This window comes from Tachyglossus aculeatus, chromosome 2, assembly GCF_015852505.1.
Source record: "Tachyglossus aculeatus isolate mTacAcu1 chromosome 2, mTacAcu1.pri, whole genome shotgun sequence".
NCBI lineage: Eukaryota > Metazoa > Chordata > Mammalia > Monotremata > Tachyglossidae > Tachyglossus > Tachyglossus aculeatus.
Genome location: NC_052067.1, coordinates 147,428,745 through 147,444,809, shown reverse-complemented (window position 1 = coordinate 147,444,809; position 16,065 = coordinate 147,428,745). Strand labels below are relative to the sequence as shown.

Here is a 16,065-nt window from a genome sequence, read left to right as displayed (position 1 = left end):
GATAACAAGGTGATCAAGTTGTCCCACGTGGGGCCCACAGTCTTAATACCCATTTTACAGATGAGGGAACTGAGGCACAGAGAAGTTAAATGACTTGCCCAAAGTCAAACAGCTGACAATTGGCGGAGCCGGGATTTGAACCCATGACCTCTGACTCCAAAGCCCGGGCTCTTTCCACTGAGCCACGCTGCTTCTCTAGCGCAGAGTACTGTACTAAGTGCTTGGGTAAGCACAATCCAATTGGTAGACGGGTCCCCTGCCCACAAGGAGTTCACAGTCCAGAGGAGGAGCTTCGGGTCTTTAGAAAAGGATTTTTCTACCGTTTCCTAAATGGAGACTGACCCCACTCCTCAAAAAACTCCAATGGTCGCCCATCCACCTCCGCATCAAACAAAAACTCCTCACTGTTGGCTTTAAAGCACTCCATCACCTTTTCCTCACCCCTCTCTCCTCACTACTCTCCTTCTACAACCCAGCCCTCACACTTCATTCCTCTAATGCTATCCTTCTTTCTCACTGTGCCACATTCTCATCTATCCAGCCACCAACCCCTCACCCAAGTCGTACCTCTGGCCCAGAGCATCCTCCCGCCTCAAATCTGACAGACAATGATTCTCCCCTGCTTCAAAGCCTTACTGAAGGCACATCTCCTCCATGAGGCCTTCCCAGACTAAGCCCCTGCTGTCCTCTTCTCCCTCTCCCTTCTGCGTCACTCTGACTTGCTCCTTTGTTCACCCTTCCGCCCAGCCCCACAGCACATATGTACACATCTGTCTTTATTTATTTATATTAATGTCTGTCTCCCCCACCCCAAACTGTAATCTCATTGTGGGCCAGGAACATGTCTGTTTATCGTTGTATCGTATTCTCCCAAACGCTTAGTACAGTGCTCTGCTTATAGTAAGCACTCAATAAATGCAATTGAATGAACAAATAGATGAATGAGCAAGCAAACTACGATCTCCTCCTCCCCATCCCCCCGCCCTACCTCCTTCCCCTCCCCACAGCACTTGTATATATGTTTGTACAGATTTATTACTCTATTTTACTTGTATATATTTACTATTCTATTTATTTTGTTAATGATGTGCATTTAGCTTTAATTCTATTTGTTCTGACGACTTGACACCTATCCACATGTTTTGCTTTGTTGTCTGTCTCCCCCTTCTAGACTGTGAGCCCGTTGTTGGGCAGGGACTGTCTCTATATGTTGCCAACTTGTACTTCCCAAGCGCTTAGTACAGTGCTCTGCATACAGTAAGCACTCAATAAATACAATTGAATGAATGAACCTGCTTCCTCTTGAAGGCTCTGTTATGTAACACTTTCATGGGACTGAAATGCAAGGTAAATCACTCACCATTTTCATTTCTTTTAGCTATGGTTGAATTGGATGGAGATGAAGTCAGAGTCTCCTCCAGAGGAAAATACGCAGAAAGGGATATCGTGCAGGTGAGCCGTTGAGTACGATTCTGTTGTTCAGTTGGCCTGTCATTTCGGCTGTCAAGTGAGCAGAACCGAACTGAAGAGCAGGAGGTTGGAGTCCATGCTACTCATCAGCAAATGACATTTGGGGCAATTCTCTGTTTCCATTTCTCCATCTGTGAAGGAATGGAGACAGAGGAAATGGGTTCTAATGACTTGTCTGCTGTGTGTCCTTGGGCAAAGCACTTCACTTCCCTGTGCCTCAGTTACCTCCTCTGTAAAGCGGGAATTAAGATTGTAAGCCCCATGTGGGACATAGACTGTCCATTCTTGTATCTTCTCTAGTGCTTAGTATAGCGCCCGGCACATAGTAAGCGGTTAACAAAATGCCATTAAAGAAACCCAACAATGACAACAAAAAGAAAACACCTCCTCTATCTAATTTTGGAGACACTGTGAGGGTAATCAGTAAGGTAGTATTTAGGAAAGGACATTAAGGAAAAATGGCACATAGTAAGCACTTAAAAATACCATAAAAAAGACTGATTTTATTTGTAGTTGCACCTAAAGTCACTGTAAAACAATGTGCCTGATTCAGAATCCTGCAGTCATTCAAAAAGATATATAGTTCGCCAAAGACCGAATTACTATCTGGTCTTGTAGGGCTAATTAGATCTAGGAAATTAGGATTCATTGCATTTTTATGAAGAGTGAAACTCTATGTGCAATGCTTTCAGAATAAAATCAAGTTTATAATTATAGGTGGGCAGTAATTTCAAAAAAATGTAATCATCTGATTTCCTTTGGAAGGGGTTAAATCCATAAATAAATCAATTGTATATATTGAGGGCTGACCATTCATTCATTCATTCATTGTCATATTTATTGAGCGCTTACTGTGTGCAGAGCACTGTACTAAGCGCTTGGAAAGTACAATTCAGCAACAGAGACAATCTCTGCCCACGTGGGCTTGCAGTCTAGAAGGGGGGAGACAGGCATCAAAACAAGTAAACAGGCATCAAGAGCATCGATATAAATAAATGGGATTAGAGATATATACACATCATTAATATAAATAGAATTATGAATATGTACATATATTTACAAGTGCTGTTAGGGAGGAAAGGGGGTAGAGCAAAGGGAGTGAGTTGGGGCAATGGGGAGCGGGAGCAGAGGAAAAGGGGAGGCTTAGTCTGGGAAGGCCTCCTGGAGGAGTTGAGCTCTCAGTAGGGCTTTGAAGGGGAGAAGAGAGCTAGTTTGGCGGATGTGAGGAATGAGGGCATTCCGGGCCAGAGGTAGGATGTGGGCCAGGGGTCGATGGTGGGACAGGTGAGATGGAGGCACAGTGAGAAGATTAGCACCAGAGGAGCGCAGTGTGTGGGTTGGGATGTAGAAGAAGAGAAGGAAGGTGAGGAAAGAAGGGGCAAGGTGATGGAGAGCTTTGACTATGTACAGAACAGTGTACTAAGGGCTTGGGAGAGTTCAATATAAAATAAATAATAGGTACATTCCTTGCCCATAGTGAGGTTATAGTAGGCTTTTAGCGGGGTGAGTCTCTTGGGATCCAGACATTGTCTGGGGATGCTGGCTATCTCCGGCAGTAACAGGTATTGCTACCTTAACTGCAATGGAAAATAGGGGGTTCAACCTAGCACAGTGGCTGGGTCAGAATGTCATGGGATCTAATCTGGGCTCTACCACTTGTCTGCTGTGTGACCTTGGGCAATTCACTTCCATTCCCTGTGCCTCAGTTACCTCATCTGCAATGAGGGGACTGAGACCGTGAGCCCCATATGCGACAGGGACTGTGTCCAACTGATTAGATTGTATCCACCCCAATGCTAAACAAATAGCATTGTTACATTATTATTACTCTATTACTATTACTATTACTCTATTTATTTATTTATTTATTTATTATTACTCTATTTATTTATTTATTTATTTATTTATTTTACTTGTACATTTCTATCCTATTTATTTTATTTTGTTGGTATGTTTGGTTCTGTTCTCTGTCTCCCCCTTTTAGACTGTGAGCCCACTGTTGGGTAGGGACTGTCTCTATGTGTTGCCAATTTGTACTTCCCAAGCGCTTAGTACAGTGCTCTGCACATAGTAAGTGCTCAATAAATACGATTGATTGATTGATTGATTATTATTATCATTATTATGAAACCACCTTGCCACACTTAATAGTTCATATGAAAATAATCAATTGGAGGAATCACTATAGATTACCAGAATCAATGCCTTTGAGTATAGAAATAGGGAGCGGGCTATATATTCATCTTTACTAATGCTTGTTATATGCAGTTCAGTTAAAGTTAGTGAAATTGATGAAGCGAAAGAACATTTTGTTTTTCAGCTTTTTTTTTCTTCGGAGATTGTCTTAGTTAAATTTTAAAGTAACAGCCTGTGACCTATGAATAAAAACAGGTAACCATGTAGGAATACAATTTTTTCAATCTATGACATTTGAGAGCGTAAAAGATGTTGCATCTAAATGATTTTACAGAAATAACTTGTCAGGATGAAATGGGGATGTAGACGCTTATTTAAGTGTTCTGAGGTGTTTCATTACCATAATTGGTTACTTCATTATTCACCTTTACATAGTTGGTGTAATTGCAGGTATAAGTAATTACATTTTATCTGAAAGCTCTCTTTAAAATGCTTTGTTCACTATTTCAGACAGATTACCGCAAGGAAATATTGTGTGACTTGGAAATTCTGTGGAAAATGTTTTGTTTCTTTTATACAGATTTTCACAAAGGTACCAAAGGACTGAAAATAAATACACTACAATTCTTATGGAATAGCTTGTTTGCCCTCATTGTGAACGAATGCATAGACTGTTGTGATCATTGATATCACTGCTTTTACCATCTGCTCCGAATCCTCTGCACAAAGTGCTTAATAATGTAGTAAGAGTAGAGTAGCATTTTTTGAGTGCCCACTTGCTTTGGGACACTTCCCCGGGTGCTTGGGAAGTGCACCATAACAAAGTGTTATTTTCCTTGCCCACAAGGAGCTTACCCTCTATGCAGGGAGATAAAATAAATAGTTGTCAAAGTCAATAGAGCAGGCACATGTATGTGATTACAAAGGGAAGGGTAAATAAATTGGTACACTCCAGAGGAAGCAGAATGGCGTAGTGGATAGAGCACAGGCCTGGGTGTCAGAAGGTCATGGGTTCTAATCCTGGATCCACCATTTGTCTGCTGTGTGACCTTGGACAAGTCACTTCACTTCTCTGGGCCTCAGTTACTCCATCTGTAAAATGGGGATTAAGACTGTGAGCTCCGCACCGTGACTTGCCCCCTTTATTCATCACATTTGTTGTGCATTTAGCTTTAATTCTATTTGTTCTGATGACTTGACACCTGTCCACATGTTTTGTTTTGTTGTCTGTCTCCCCCTTCTAGACTGTGAGCCCATTGTTGGGTAGAGACCGTCTCTATATAATAATAATAATAATAATGGCATTTATTAAGTGCTTACTATGTGCAAAGCACTGTTCTAAGCGCCGGGGAGGTTACAAGGTGATCAGATTGTCCCTTGGGGGGCTCACAGTCTTAATCCCCATTTTACAGATGAGTTAACTGAGGCACAGAGAAGTGAAGTGACTTGCCCAAAGTCACACAGCTGACAATTGGCCGAGCCGGGATATGAACCCACAACCTCTGACTCCAAACCCCGGGCTCTTTCCACTGAGCCACGCTGCTTCATATATATGTTGCCGACTTGTACTTCCCAAGCTCTTAGTACAGTGCTGTGCACACAGTAAGCGCTCAATAAATACAATTGAATGAATGAATGGAACAGGGACTATGTCCAACTTGATTACCATGTATCTACCCCAGCACTTAACAGTGCCTGCCACATAGTAAATGCTTAACTTCCCCCTTCTAGACTGTGAGCCCACTGTTGGGCAGGGACTGTCTCTATATGTTGCCAGCTTGTACTTCTCAAGCGCTTAGTACAGTGCTCTGCACACAGTAAGCGCTCAATAAATACGATTGATTGATTGATTGATTAACTAATACCATCATTATCATCATTATCATCACTATTATTCCAGAGCTGGTGGAGAGCAGGGATGATGTTATTGATAACAATGTTAACAGACATTTAGCCCCTATGTGCCACTTAAATAAATTCAAAGTCCAGAAAAATTAGAGTAATCCCTAAACTGATTGTGAGCTGGGTTAAATTTATCCTTATAGCTGTCCATTATATTCGAAGACACTGCCGATGGCAAAGTTCACCTACGATAATAATTGTGGCATTTGTTAAGCACTTACTATGTGCGAGGCACTGTTCTTAGTGCTGGGGTCGATACAAAACAATAGGGTTGGACACAGTCCCTGTCCCACAAGGGGCTCACAGTCTTAATCCCCGTTTTATAGATTAGGGCACTGAGGCAGAGAGAACCAAAGTGACTTGCCCAAAGTCATACAGCAGACAAGCAGCGGAGTTAGGATTAGAACCCAGGTCCCTCCAACTCCCAGGCCCACACCCTATCCGCTAGGCGACACTGCTTCTCTTAATAAAGATTTCCAGTCAGTCGTGGCTACACCAAAAGCTTGCCCCTTGTTGTGTTTTTGCAACTTGATGTTTGTCACGCCTGGCACCCTGTCAAATTCAACTCCTTTTGGCAATCACCCGGTCTAAAAATGAAATCTTGAAAATAATCAATAGAGACAGTGATGGCAACTCTTTTATTTTTACTGAGCATATGATCAAGAAATACCCCCCTCCACCCCCCAGCATCCTCATTGGGGGACTTCGGGACTTCTAATTAACAAGGTTTCCCGATTACCTTTTGCCAGATACAAGTGAAGGGGATTTATCATGCAGCGTCGGGGAGGCAACAAATCTTACAGAATTTTAAATCTGAAAATATTCCACCACAGGACTCTTATCCATCTCGCTACTTCCTGTGGCAAAGCTGGTCTCTAAGCCCTCCCAGATAGATCCTGCGCTAACAAGATTCACTGCTGCAGTAGAATGAGAGAATTGGTTGCATTTATAGTTTCCTCCTCTAGTTATTATTTACACAGGATTGTTCAGCAGCACGGTGTTAGAAAGCCTGGATCAAATACAAGAGAATGACCAATAATGTGGCCTAATGGAAAGAGTCCCTAATTACCCCCCTCTCCCAGCCTCCCTACCCATTTATACTACTCCGTGCCTAATTTACCTTGTTTGTAAAATGGGGATTGCATACCCAGTCCTAATGGGAGTCACCTAGAGTTTTTTGTGTTTGTTTTTTATGGAATTTGTTACTTGGTTACTGTGTGTCAAGCAATGTACTAAGCGCTGGGGTGGATTCAAGCTAATCAGGTTGGACACAATCCCTGTCCCACAAGGGACTCACTGTCTTAATCCCCATTTTGCAGATGAGGTTGAGGCACAGAGAAGTTAAGTGATTTGCCCAAGGTTATACAGTGGGTGAGTGGCGGAGCTGGGATTAGAACTCAGGTCCTTCTGACTCCCAGATCTGTGATCTTTCCACTAGGCCTTGGCAATCTCTCCTTTTATCTTGCCTTGCCTGTACAAGCAGAAACATCATGTTTACCAGTAAGTAGGTGGGTATGTGAATGGATTTGAAACTGAGGTTATCTGTGTCTGTGACAATTAATGATCTAGAAAACAATCATGCCCTCCACTTCAGTCTATCATGTCTTGAATATTAGGATAGATATTAGGATATTAGGATAGATGTCAAAGGGGAGGACTCCTTCCATTCCGCACAGCACCTGTATATATGTATATATGTTTGTACATATTTATTACTCTATTTATTTATTTTACTTGTACATATCTATTCTATTTTATTTTGTTAATATGCTTGGTTTTGTTCTCTCTCTTCCCCTTCTAGACTGTGAGCCCACTGTTGGGTAGGGACTGTCTCTATATGTTGCCACCTTGTACTTCCCAAGCGCTTAGTACAGTGCTCTGCACACAGTAAGTGCTCAATAAATACGATTGATTGATTGATTGATTGATTGAATGCTTCTAGTAGACAAAATAAGATTAAACTTTCAATCCTCAGATGATTCTCTTTTCATATTAAAGGCTGTAGAGAATTTTCTCTTTTTTTTCAAATGGTACGTATTAAGTATGCGTAATATTCCAAACACTGTACTAAGCGCTGGAGTAGATACAAGATAAGTTGGTTGGACATGGTCCTTGTCGCACATGGGGCTCTCTGCATCATTCCATCCTATTCAACATGGCTCCATATTCAACATGGGATTGGGGGTTGCCCTTCCATTCTTAAATTATAGAAGTCATTTAGGTCATATTTTGCCATGAAGAGGATTTTAACCATCTTCAAGGTGTTAAGTTGAAAACCACTAATGGAACCAGCACAGCAGTAAGCAATCGAGTATAGTCGAACAGTACAGCAACTAAAAGCCCTTTTGTCCAAATTAATTCAACCTTGTTTTCACAACAAGACTAAATCATTTTTATAAAGCTACCAGACAAAATGTTATCCTGGTTGGTAAAATCTGAGTACATTCTTTTCCCAAGAAGGCTGCCTAGTCCTAGAGAAGGAACAGTACTGAGTCGTATTGTTCCTCTGAATCTGATGAACAAATTGCTAAGAGAAAAATGTTTTGAGAACAGAAATGATGAGCATGAAATTATTCATGGAGCCTTCTAGTGGTTCGGGTCTGACTGTGACTTTATGAATTGTGAGGTTTGAGTGCTGAAGATTGGTTAGTTGTGTGCAGCGGAGGAAAGTGAAATACCTAAGTCCAGGGTTCTGGAAAGGCAGAGATCAGTCAATCAATCATATTTTTTGAGCAATTACTGTGTACAGAGCACTGCACTAAGCACTTGGGAGGGTACAATAAAACAGTGTTGGTAGAAATGCTCCCTGTTCACAACAAGCTTACAGTCTAGGGAGGGAGACAGACATTAATGTAAATAAATGAATTACTGATATGTATATAGGTGTTCTGGGGCTGAAGGATGAATGAAGGGGGCAAATCTAAGTTCAAGGGTAATGCAGAAGGGAGTGGGAGAAGAGGAAATGAGGGTTAAGCCTTGGAAGGCTTCTTGGAGGAGATCCACTTTCAATAAGACTGTGAAGGTGGGGAGAGTGAGAGTCTGTCAGATATGAAGAGGGAGGGCATTCCAGTCCAGAGGCAGGATGTGGATGAGGGTCAGCAGGGAGATAGATGAGATCAAGGTACAGTGAATAGCTTGGCAAGAAAGTTTGCAATAGGAAATTAGAGAGGTAAGGTAGAAGGGAGCAAGGTGATTGAGTGCTGTAAAACCTATGGTAAGGAGATTCGATTCTGTTTGATGCAGAGGCGGATGGATGGCGAGTAGAGGTTCTTGAGGAGTGGGGGAAACATGGACTGTACAGTTTTGTAGAAAAATGATCGTGGAATTCATATCAGGTTGGGAGAGAGAGTTTGCATGGAGCCTTAGAACATTGTACTTAGTCAGTGACAAGTAGAGTAGAAGGGTGATGTCAAGGACTTCTCTTGCAAGGGATATGATGGACAGGCCCGGACAGAAAACTATGGGAAGGGAAAAAATAGTCAAGTTTAAAATAAAAAGTAGAGCAAATATGGGGAGAAGCAGTGTGGCCTAGTAAAAAGAGCATGGACCTGGGAGCTGCATTCAATAATGATGGCATTTATTAAGCACTTACTATGTGCAAAGCACTGTTCTAAGCGCTGGGGAGGTTACAAGGTAATCAGGTTGTCCCACAGGGGGCTCACAGTCTTAATCCCCATTTTACAGATGAGGTAACTGAGGCACAGAGAAGTTAAGTGACTTGCCCAAAGTCACGCAGCTGACAATTGGCGGAGTCAGGATTTGAACCCATGACCTCTGACTCCAAAGGCCCTGCTCTTTTCACTGAGTCACGCTGCTTCTCTGTGACCTTGGGCAAGTTATTTCACTTCTCTGAACCTCAGTTTCCTTATCAGTGAAATGAGAATTGAACATCTGTTCTCCCTTTAACTTAGACTGTCAGCCATATGTGGGACAGCGACTGTGCCTGACGTGATTACCGTGTATCTTCCCTTGCATTAAGTACAGTGTTTGGCACAGAGAAAGTGCTTTACACATACCACAATGATTTTGATTCTTAAAATGTCAAAAATCTAACTGCACAGTTGGAAGGTGGAAATGGGAAGTACTATAGTCACATGAGGAGATGAGAAAAAAACCCAGAATTAGTGGAGTTTGGGAAATTGTGCTTTTTAAAAATGTGTGGGTACTAAAAAGGAAAAGCAAGCCAGATATCTAAACAGCATGGCCTAGAGGAAAGAGCACAGGCCTGGGAGTTAGAGGATCTGGGTTTTAACCCCAGCTCCGACACACAGCTGCTGTGTGACCTTGGGCAAGCTTCTCCATGTCTCTGTTCCTGTTTAGGCGGTGATTCCCATTTGGGACTTGATGATCTTGTATCTACCCCAACGCTTAGTACAGTGCTTGGCATGTAGTAAGTACTTATCAAAAACCACAATTAGTTACTAAAGTCAGTAGTGAGTGGGAAGAACAGACTGAAGGGGTGGGAAGGAGGTGTTGTAAATGTCCTAAGAAATAACACATGATATTGGGATGGTAGATTTCTGCCTCTCCAGGTGTTGGTTGGGGGAAAGACATTCTAAGATTCTGCTTCCCTCCATCCATTTCAAGGTAAATGGGGAGTGTCCACTTGTTTATCTGCATAGACCCTCATTGTATCCACCTTGTGAGGGAAAATATTGCATTTCCAAGTTTTAGGTTTAGAAGATTGAGAAGAATTACGTTTCATAAAGCAGCGATTCAGCATCCCAACATTCTAAAATGTTTTCTTTCTTGGAATTGCTGAAATGCAAATACCCAATGTAATTTTGTTTCCAAATTTCCACGTCCCTGTAGGAGGCCTGTGTCCAGAAGTAGATATTATTGAAATTGAACTAGACTCTCAAGTGTACAATATCTATGCACTTAAATAACAAAATTGAAAACACAGCAAAGCCTTAGAGCGGTTTTTCAAGGAATTTAGCAATGAGATGCTATTGGCTCTGTTCCCTGGTGTTACTGGTAATTATTTGCTCGTTCGAGAAGGATTTCATAATTATGTTTTAAAAGACAATAAAAGTAAAAATAGAAAAAAAATGAAGAGAAACGGGAGAAAATTTTTAGGATAGTACGTATGGTGGATAATATTTGATAAAAGATGAGAACTAAGAGCAGTTAAGCACTATTAGCCTCCATGAAGTGAGTGTTCTGCAGTTGGATTCCTGCAAGCAAGACCTTTTTTCTATTTTGGGGGGTCTTTCTCCCTCTAATCATTATCATCATCAATCGTATTTATTGAGCGCTTACTGTGTGCAGAGCACTGTACTAAGCGCTTGGGAAGTACAAGTTGGGCTTGGAAAGTACTAATAACGATGTTATTTTGTTAAGCACTTACTATGTGCAGGTTGTCCCACGGGGGGCTCACGGTCTTCATCCCCATTTTACAGATGAGGGAACTGAGGCCCAGGGAAGTGACTTGCCCAAAGTCACCCAGCTGACAAGGGGCGGAGCTGGGATTTGAACCCATGACCTCTGACTCCAAAGCCCGGGCTCTTTCCACTGAGCCACGCTGCTCCTCTGAGATGCTCGCGCCCCCAAAATACACTTTCCAACGGGCGAAATATCTATTGTATTTATTTTATTTTGTTAATATGTTTTGTTGTCTGTCTCCCCCTTTTAGACAGTGAGCCCACTGTTGGGTAGGAACCGTCTCTATATGTTGCCAACTTGTACTTCCCAAGTGCTTAGGACAGTGCTCTGCACACAGTAAGCGCTCAATAAATACGATTGATTGATTGATTTAGTGAAAACAGCATGGGCCTCAGAGTCAAAGCATCTGGATTCTAATCCCAACTCTGCCCTTGTCTTCCGTGTGGGCCTTATTAATAATAATAATAATGATGGTACTTGTTAAGCGTTTACTATGTGCAAAGCACTGTTCTAAGTGCTGGGGGGATACAAGGTGATCAGGTTGTCCCCATGGGGCTCACAGTCTTAATCCCCATTTTACAGATGAGGGAACTGAGGCACAGAGAAGTTAAGTGACTTGCCCAAAGTCACACAGCTAATTGGCGGAGCCAGGATTTGAGCCCATGACCTCTGACTCCTAAGCCTGTGCTCTTTCCACTGAGCCACGCTGCTTCTCTAATGGGCAAATCACTCAACTTCTCCATGCCTCAGTTACCTCTATTTTCTTTCTTCAATGGTATTCGTTAAGTGCTTATTATGTGCCAGGCGCTGTACATAGACAGAATGAACCTAATCAGGTTGGACACAGTCCGTGTCCCACATGGGGCTTCACAATCATAATCCCCATTTTGCAGATGCAGTAGCTGAGGCACAGAGAAGTGAAGTGACTTGCCCAGGTCATACATTAGGCACCCGGAGGGGCAGGGATTAGAATCCAGGACTTTCTGCCTCAATCAATCAATCAATTGTATTTATTGAGCACTTACTGTGTGCAGAGCACTGTACTAAGCGCTTGGGAAGCCCAAGTTGGCAACATATAGAGACGGTCCCTACCCAACAGTGGGCTCACAGTCTAGAAGACTGTATCCACCTAAACCCATGCTCTATACAGTAGGCCTCGCTTCTTCTCTGTTTCTCCTCATCTGAAAAATAGGTATTAAAACTGCAAGCTCCTGCGGGACATGGACTGTATCCAACCAGTGTTACTTGTAACAAAATTTCAGTGAAATGATGCAAATGGATAGGGCTGGGTATCTCACCTTCTGCTTTAAAATGTGAAAAAGTAGTAGCACTGGTGGCAGTAGTTATAGCAGTAGTAGTAGCAGCATTTATTGAGCGGGTATTTGGTGTGGCGCACTGTCTTGGCATTTGGGAATCAATCAATCAGTTGTATTTTTGAACGCTTACTGTGTGCCAGAGCACTGTACTAAATGCTTTTAGACTGTGAGCCCCTTTTAGACTGTGAGCCCACTGTTGGGTAGGGACTATCTCTATATGTTGCCAACTTGTACTTCCCAAGCGCTTAGTACAGTGCTCTGCACACAGTAAGCCTCAATCAATCAATCAATCAATCAATCAATCGTATTTATTGAGCGCTTACTATGTGCAGAGCACTGTACTAAGCTCTTGGGAAGTACAAATTGGCAACACATAGAGACAGTCCCTACCCAACAGTGGGCTCACAGTCTAAAAGGGGGAGACAGAGAACAGAACCAAACATACCAGCAAAATAAAATAAATAGGATAGAAATGTACAAGTAAAATAAATAAATAAATAAGTAAATAAATAGAGTAATAAATATGTACAACCATATATACATATATACAGGTGCTGTGGGGAAGGGAAGGAGGTAAGATGGGGGATGGAGAGGGGGACGAGGGGGACGAGTGGGAGAGGAAGGAAGGGGCTCAGTCTGGGAATAAATACGATTGATTGATTGATTGATTGATTGATCGAGAGTACAATACAACAGAGTTGGTAAACATGTTCCCTGTTGAAGAATAGATAACGAAGTGATAAGTAGTAGGGAAAGCTTGTAGGAAGAGGAGGGATTTGAATGTGGGGAAAGCTGTGATCCATCTGATGAGGAATCCCAAGCGAGTTGATGAAGGGAGAGAAGAGAGAATGAGGAATAGCCTCAGGCTTGCTTTAGGAGGAATAAAGACCAGCAAGTTGGAGAACAGCCGGAGAAGAAAGCAGAAAAATTAGTTGGGGCTAGGTGGTGAAGAGCCTGGAAGCCAACTGTGAGGTGTATTTTTCTTTTGTGTCAATCAATCATATTCATTGAGCACTTTCTGTGTGCATGGCCCTGTATTAAGCGCTTGGGAGAGTACAGTCTAATAAAGTTGGTAGGCAGCAGTTATTTAATCTCCACTCTACAGATGAAGAAAATGAGAAACAAAGAAGTTAAGTGTTAAGAGAAATTAAGAAGCTAAGTTAAGATGGTTGTGGGTTCAAATCCCAGCTCTGCCGCTTGCCAGCTGTGTGACTTTGGGCAAGTCACCTAACTTCTCTGTGCCTCAGTTGCCTCGTCTGTAAAATGAGGATTAACATTGTGAGCCCCACGTGGGACAACCTAATCACCTTGTAACCTCCCCAGCGCTTAGAGCAGTGCTTGGTACATAGTAGGGGCTTAACAAGTACCAAAATTATTATGAAGGTCACACAGCAGGCCAGTCACAGGGCTGGAAGACCCGTGCTCTTTTCACTAGACCATGCTGCTTCTTATGAGGTTCAAAGTCCACCACCTGATTAAGGCCTTTCTGACTTCACAAAGATTAATTAATCTCCTCCTTCTAGACTGTGAGCCCACTTTTGGGTAGGGACCGTCTCTGTATGCTGCCAACTTGTACTTCCCAAGCGCGTAGTACAGTGCTCTGCACAAAGTAAGTGCTCAGTAAATACGAATGAATGAATGAATGAATACTGCATTAACAATTTCAAAACATACATAAGAGTTAAAAGTTAGCATCAGGTTATGCTGATATTTGCTTTGCATTTCACTTGCCTCCAACAAAACAAACTTTAAAATCTTATTGATTGTGCGAAAATGCACCTATCATATACGATACGTGTTTTCTCCTTTCTCTGTTTTAGTTTGTGCCATTCAGAGACTACATCGACCGAAGCGGAAACCATATCCTGAGCATGGCTAGACTGGCAAAAGATGTCCTAGCTGAAATCCCGGATCAATTTCTGTCATACATGAGGGTCAGAGGAATCAAGCCATCACCTGCACCTCCTCCATACACCCCACCGTCACATGTATTACAGACTCAGATCTGACCATGTTCCCTAATGGCGTGCTCCGGGTCAGATGCTCCCATGAGGAAACGGGGAAGGTAACCCTTTTCCCCTGTCGGTACCACGTGGTGGGTTTCCTGGGATCCCAAATCGATTCTCTTCGTAAACCAAAACTGTAAATACGGTTGCATGAGCAACTGAAAAGTTGTTGACTGCTTGAAGCAAAACGTGGATGTCTTCTCTCGTCTTATTTCTGACAGGAAAAGCTAGTTTCCGATGTATTGTGGAGAAAAAGCACAAACCATGTTTTTAATTCAAACAGTATCGTCGTCTTTGACTGCTCTGTATATAGGAATGCCGTTCTTACGTATCAATGTTTACATGTTACTACTTTTTAAATTTCAATACTTTTATAACTGTTCCTAAGATTAAGAGTTTTGAATATTGAAAACTATGTCTTCTAACTTGCAATAGATAGAACCACGGGAAGAGCAATATCTCTTTGAACCATTGTCCGGACAAATACGATCGCAAACAAGGGAAGGACGATAAACATTTGTATTTCTCTGTGGCTCAATCGTCTCGTTGGCCCTCAGACGCTTAGAAATCAGTTCATCTCTCTCAGTCAGATACGTTCAGTGGGTCTAATCTCAAATGGGAACACTGCTCTGCGCACAGTGAGCGCTCAATAAGTACGATTGGATGAATGGAAGGACATACATTTTTCACAGATTGTCTCCTAAATTTGGAGCGCAGTCAGTTTACATTTTAAACGGTTGGCAGCCTACTGAGAATAAGTTTAAACGTGGTTGAACTGTAATTCCAGAAACAATCAAACTTTATAAAAATGGACTTTTTTGTATCATAACTTAGAAAACCAATAGTATGATTGTTTAAAAGTTGGTGGGCTGCTCCAGGCTTTCTGTTATACTATATATTGTCTAGATATTTCTATTCAAAGGGATACCGGCTCTCGATATTTGGAGTCTTTGCTATTACCTGTCCACATTACCATGCAGGCTACGCAGGTTGGGAGTGAGTGCTTAGTACGGTGTTCTGCACACAGTAAGCGCTCAATAAATACGATTGAATGACTGAATTTAGTAAATCGATCAGTTAAACATTCACTGCCATGTGATTTTATGCACAATGAATATATGTGCTAGACTACTCGCGTATTAGGATATGCCTGGTCATAATTAACCGAAGAATCTTTTGCATGTACAGTTTTTATAAGAATTACAGTTTTGTGAATTAGTGTCAAAATTGAAGCATTTCTTTAGAACAAATGGCCTTAAAATCACACAGAATTCCTGGAAACAATTGCGAATTGCCTTCGAATAATGGAAAGGTGTATTTTTCTTTTGTGTCAACATTGTAATTGCTTTGTAATGTATTTTTTCATTTACTACTTCGTTTATTTCTACCGTATGTTGTACTTTCTGTCTCATATTAACTCACGATGACTTTTTTAAGCATGAAAAAGATTTTGCTGAAATAATACACTCACACATATCTACAGTATCAATGGACTAGAACGATGTAATGCAAAACTGTCCCTTTTTAAATCTATATTAAACTCTTTAAAGTGTACGGCGGATTTGCTTTGAAAATATTGCAGCGCGAATGGGTCGTCTTTCCCGGAAACATCTTTAGGTCAGTCTTGAAAACCAGCACGATCTCTACTGCTCTCTCTGCCAAATACCTGACACAAGCAGTCATTTTTCATCTATTCAGAACAGAGCCCTAGGAAGCCTCTGTGGAAGCTTTAGAAAAGAAGTTGAGGAGCTGGAAAAGTCATTCAATCCTTCCGCCTCCCTGGCCTGATCCTTCTCCTATGCCTGCTTGTGGTCTTCCTCTTCCGTCTGGTTCTGGCCCTCTTCCTCTAA

At 42.0% G+C, this 16,065-nt stretch overlaps 1 protein-coding gene across 1 annotated transcript in view; it reads left to right on the top strand.

Annotated features, from left to right (window-relative positions):
- CPNE8 (copine 8) overlaps positions 1–15,762 on the top strand; it is a 371,034-nt gene extending 355,272 nt beyond the window's left edge. Inside the window, exons 20-21 of the mRNA XM_038765237.1 lie at positions 1,379–1,452; positions 14,030–15,762. Coding sequence (XP_038621165.1) covers positions 1,379–1,452; positions 14,030–14,218 — 263 coding nt within the window. The 3' untranslated portion in view covers positions 14,219–15,762. The remainder of the gene's footprint in view (positions 1–1,378; positions 1,453–14,029) is intronic.
- The last annotated feature ends 303 nt before the right edge of the window (positions 15,763–16,065 follow it).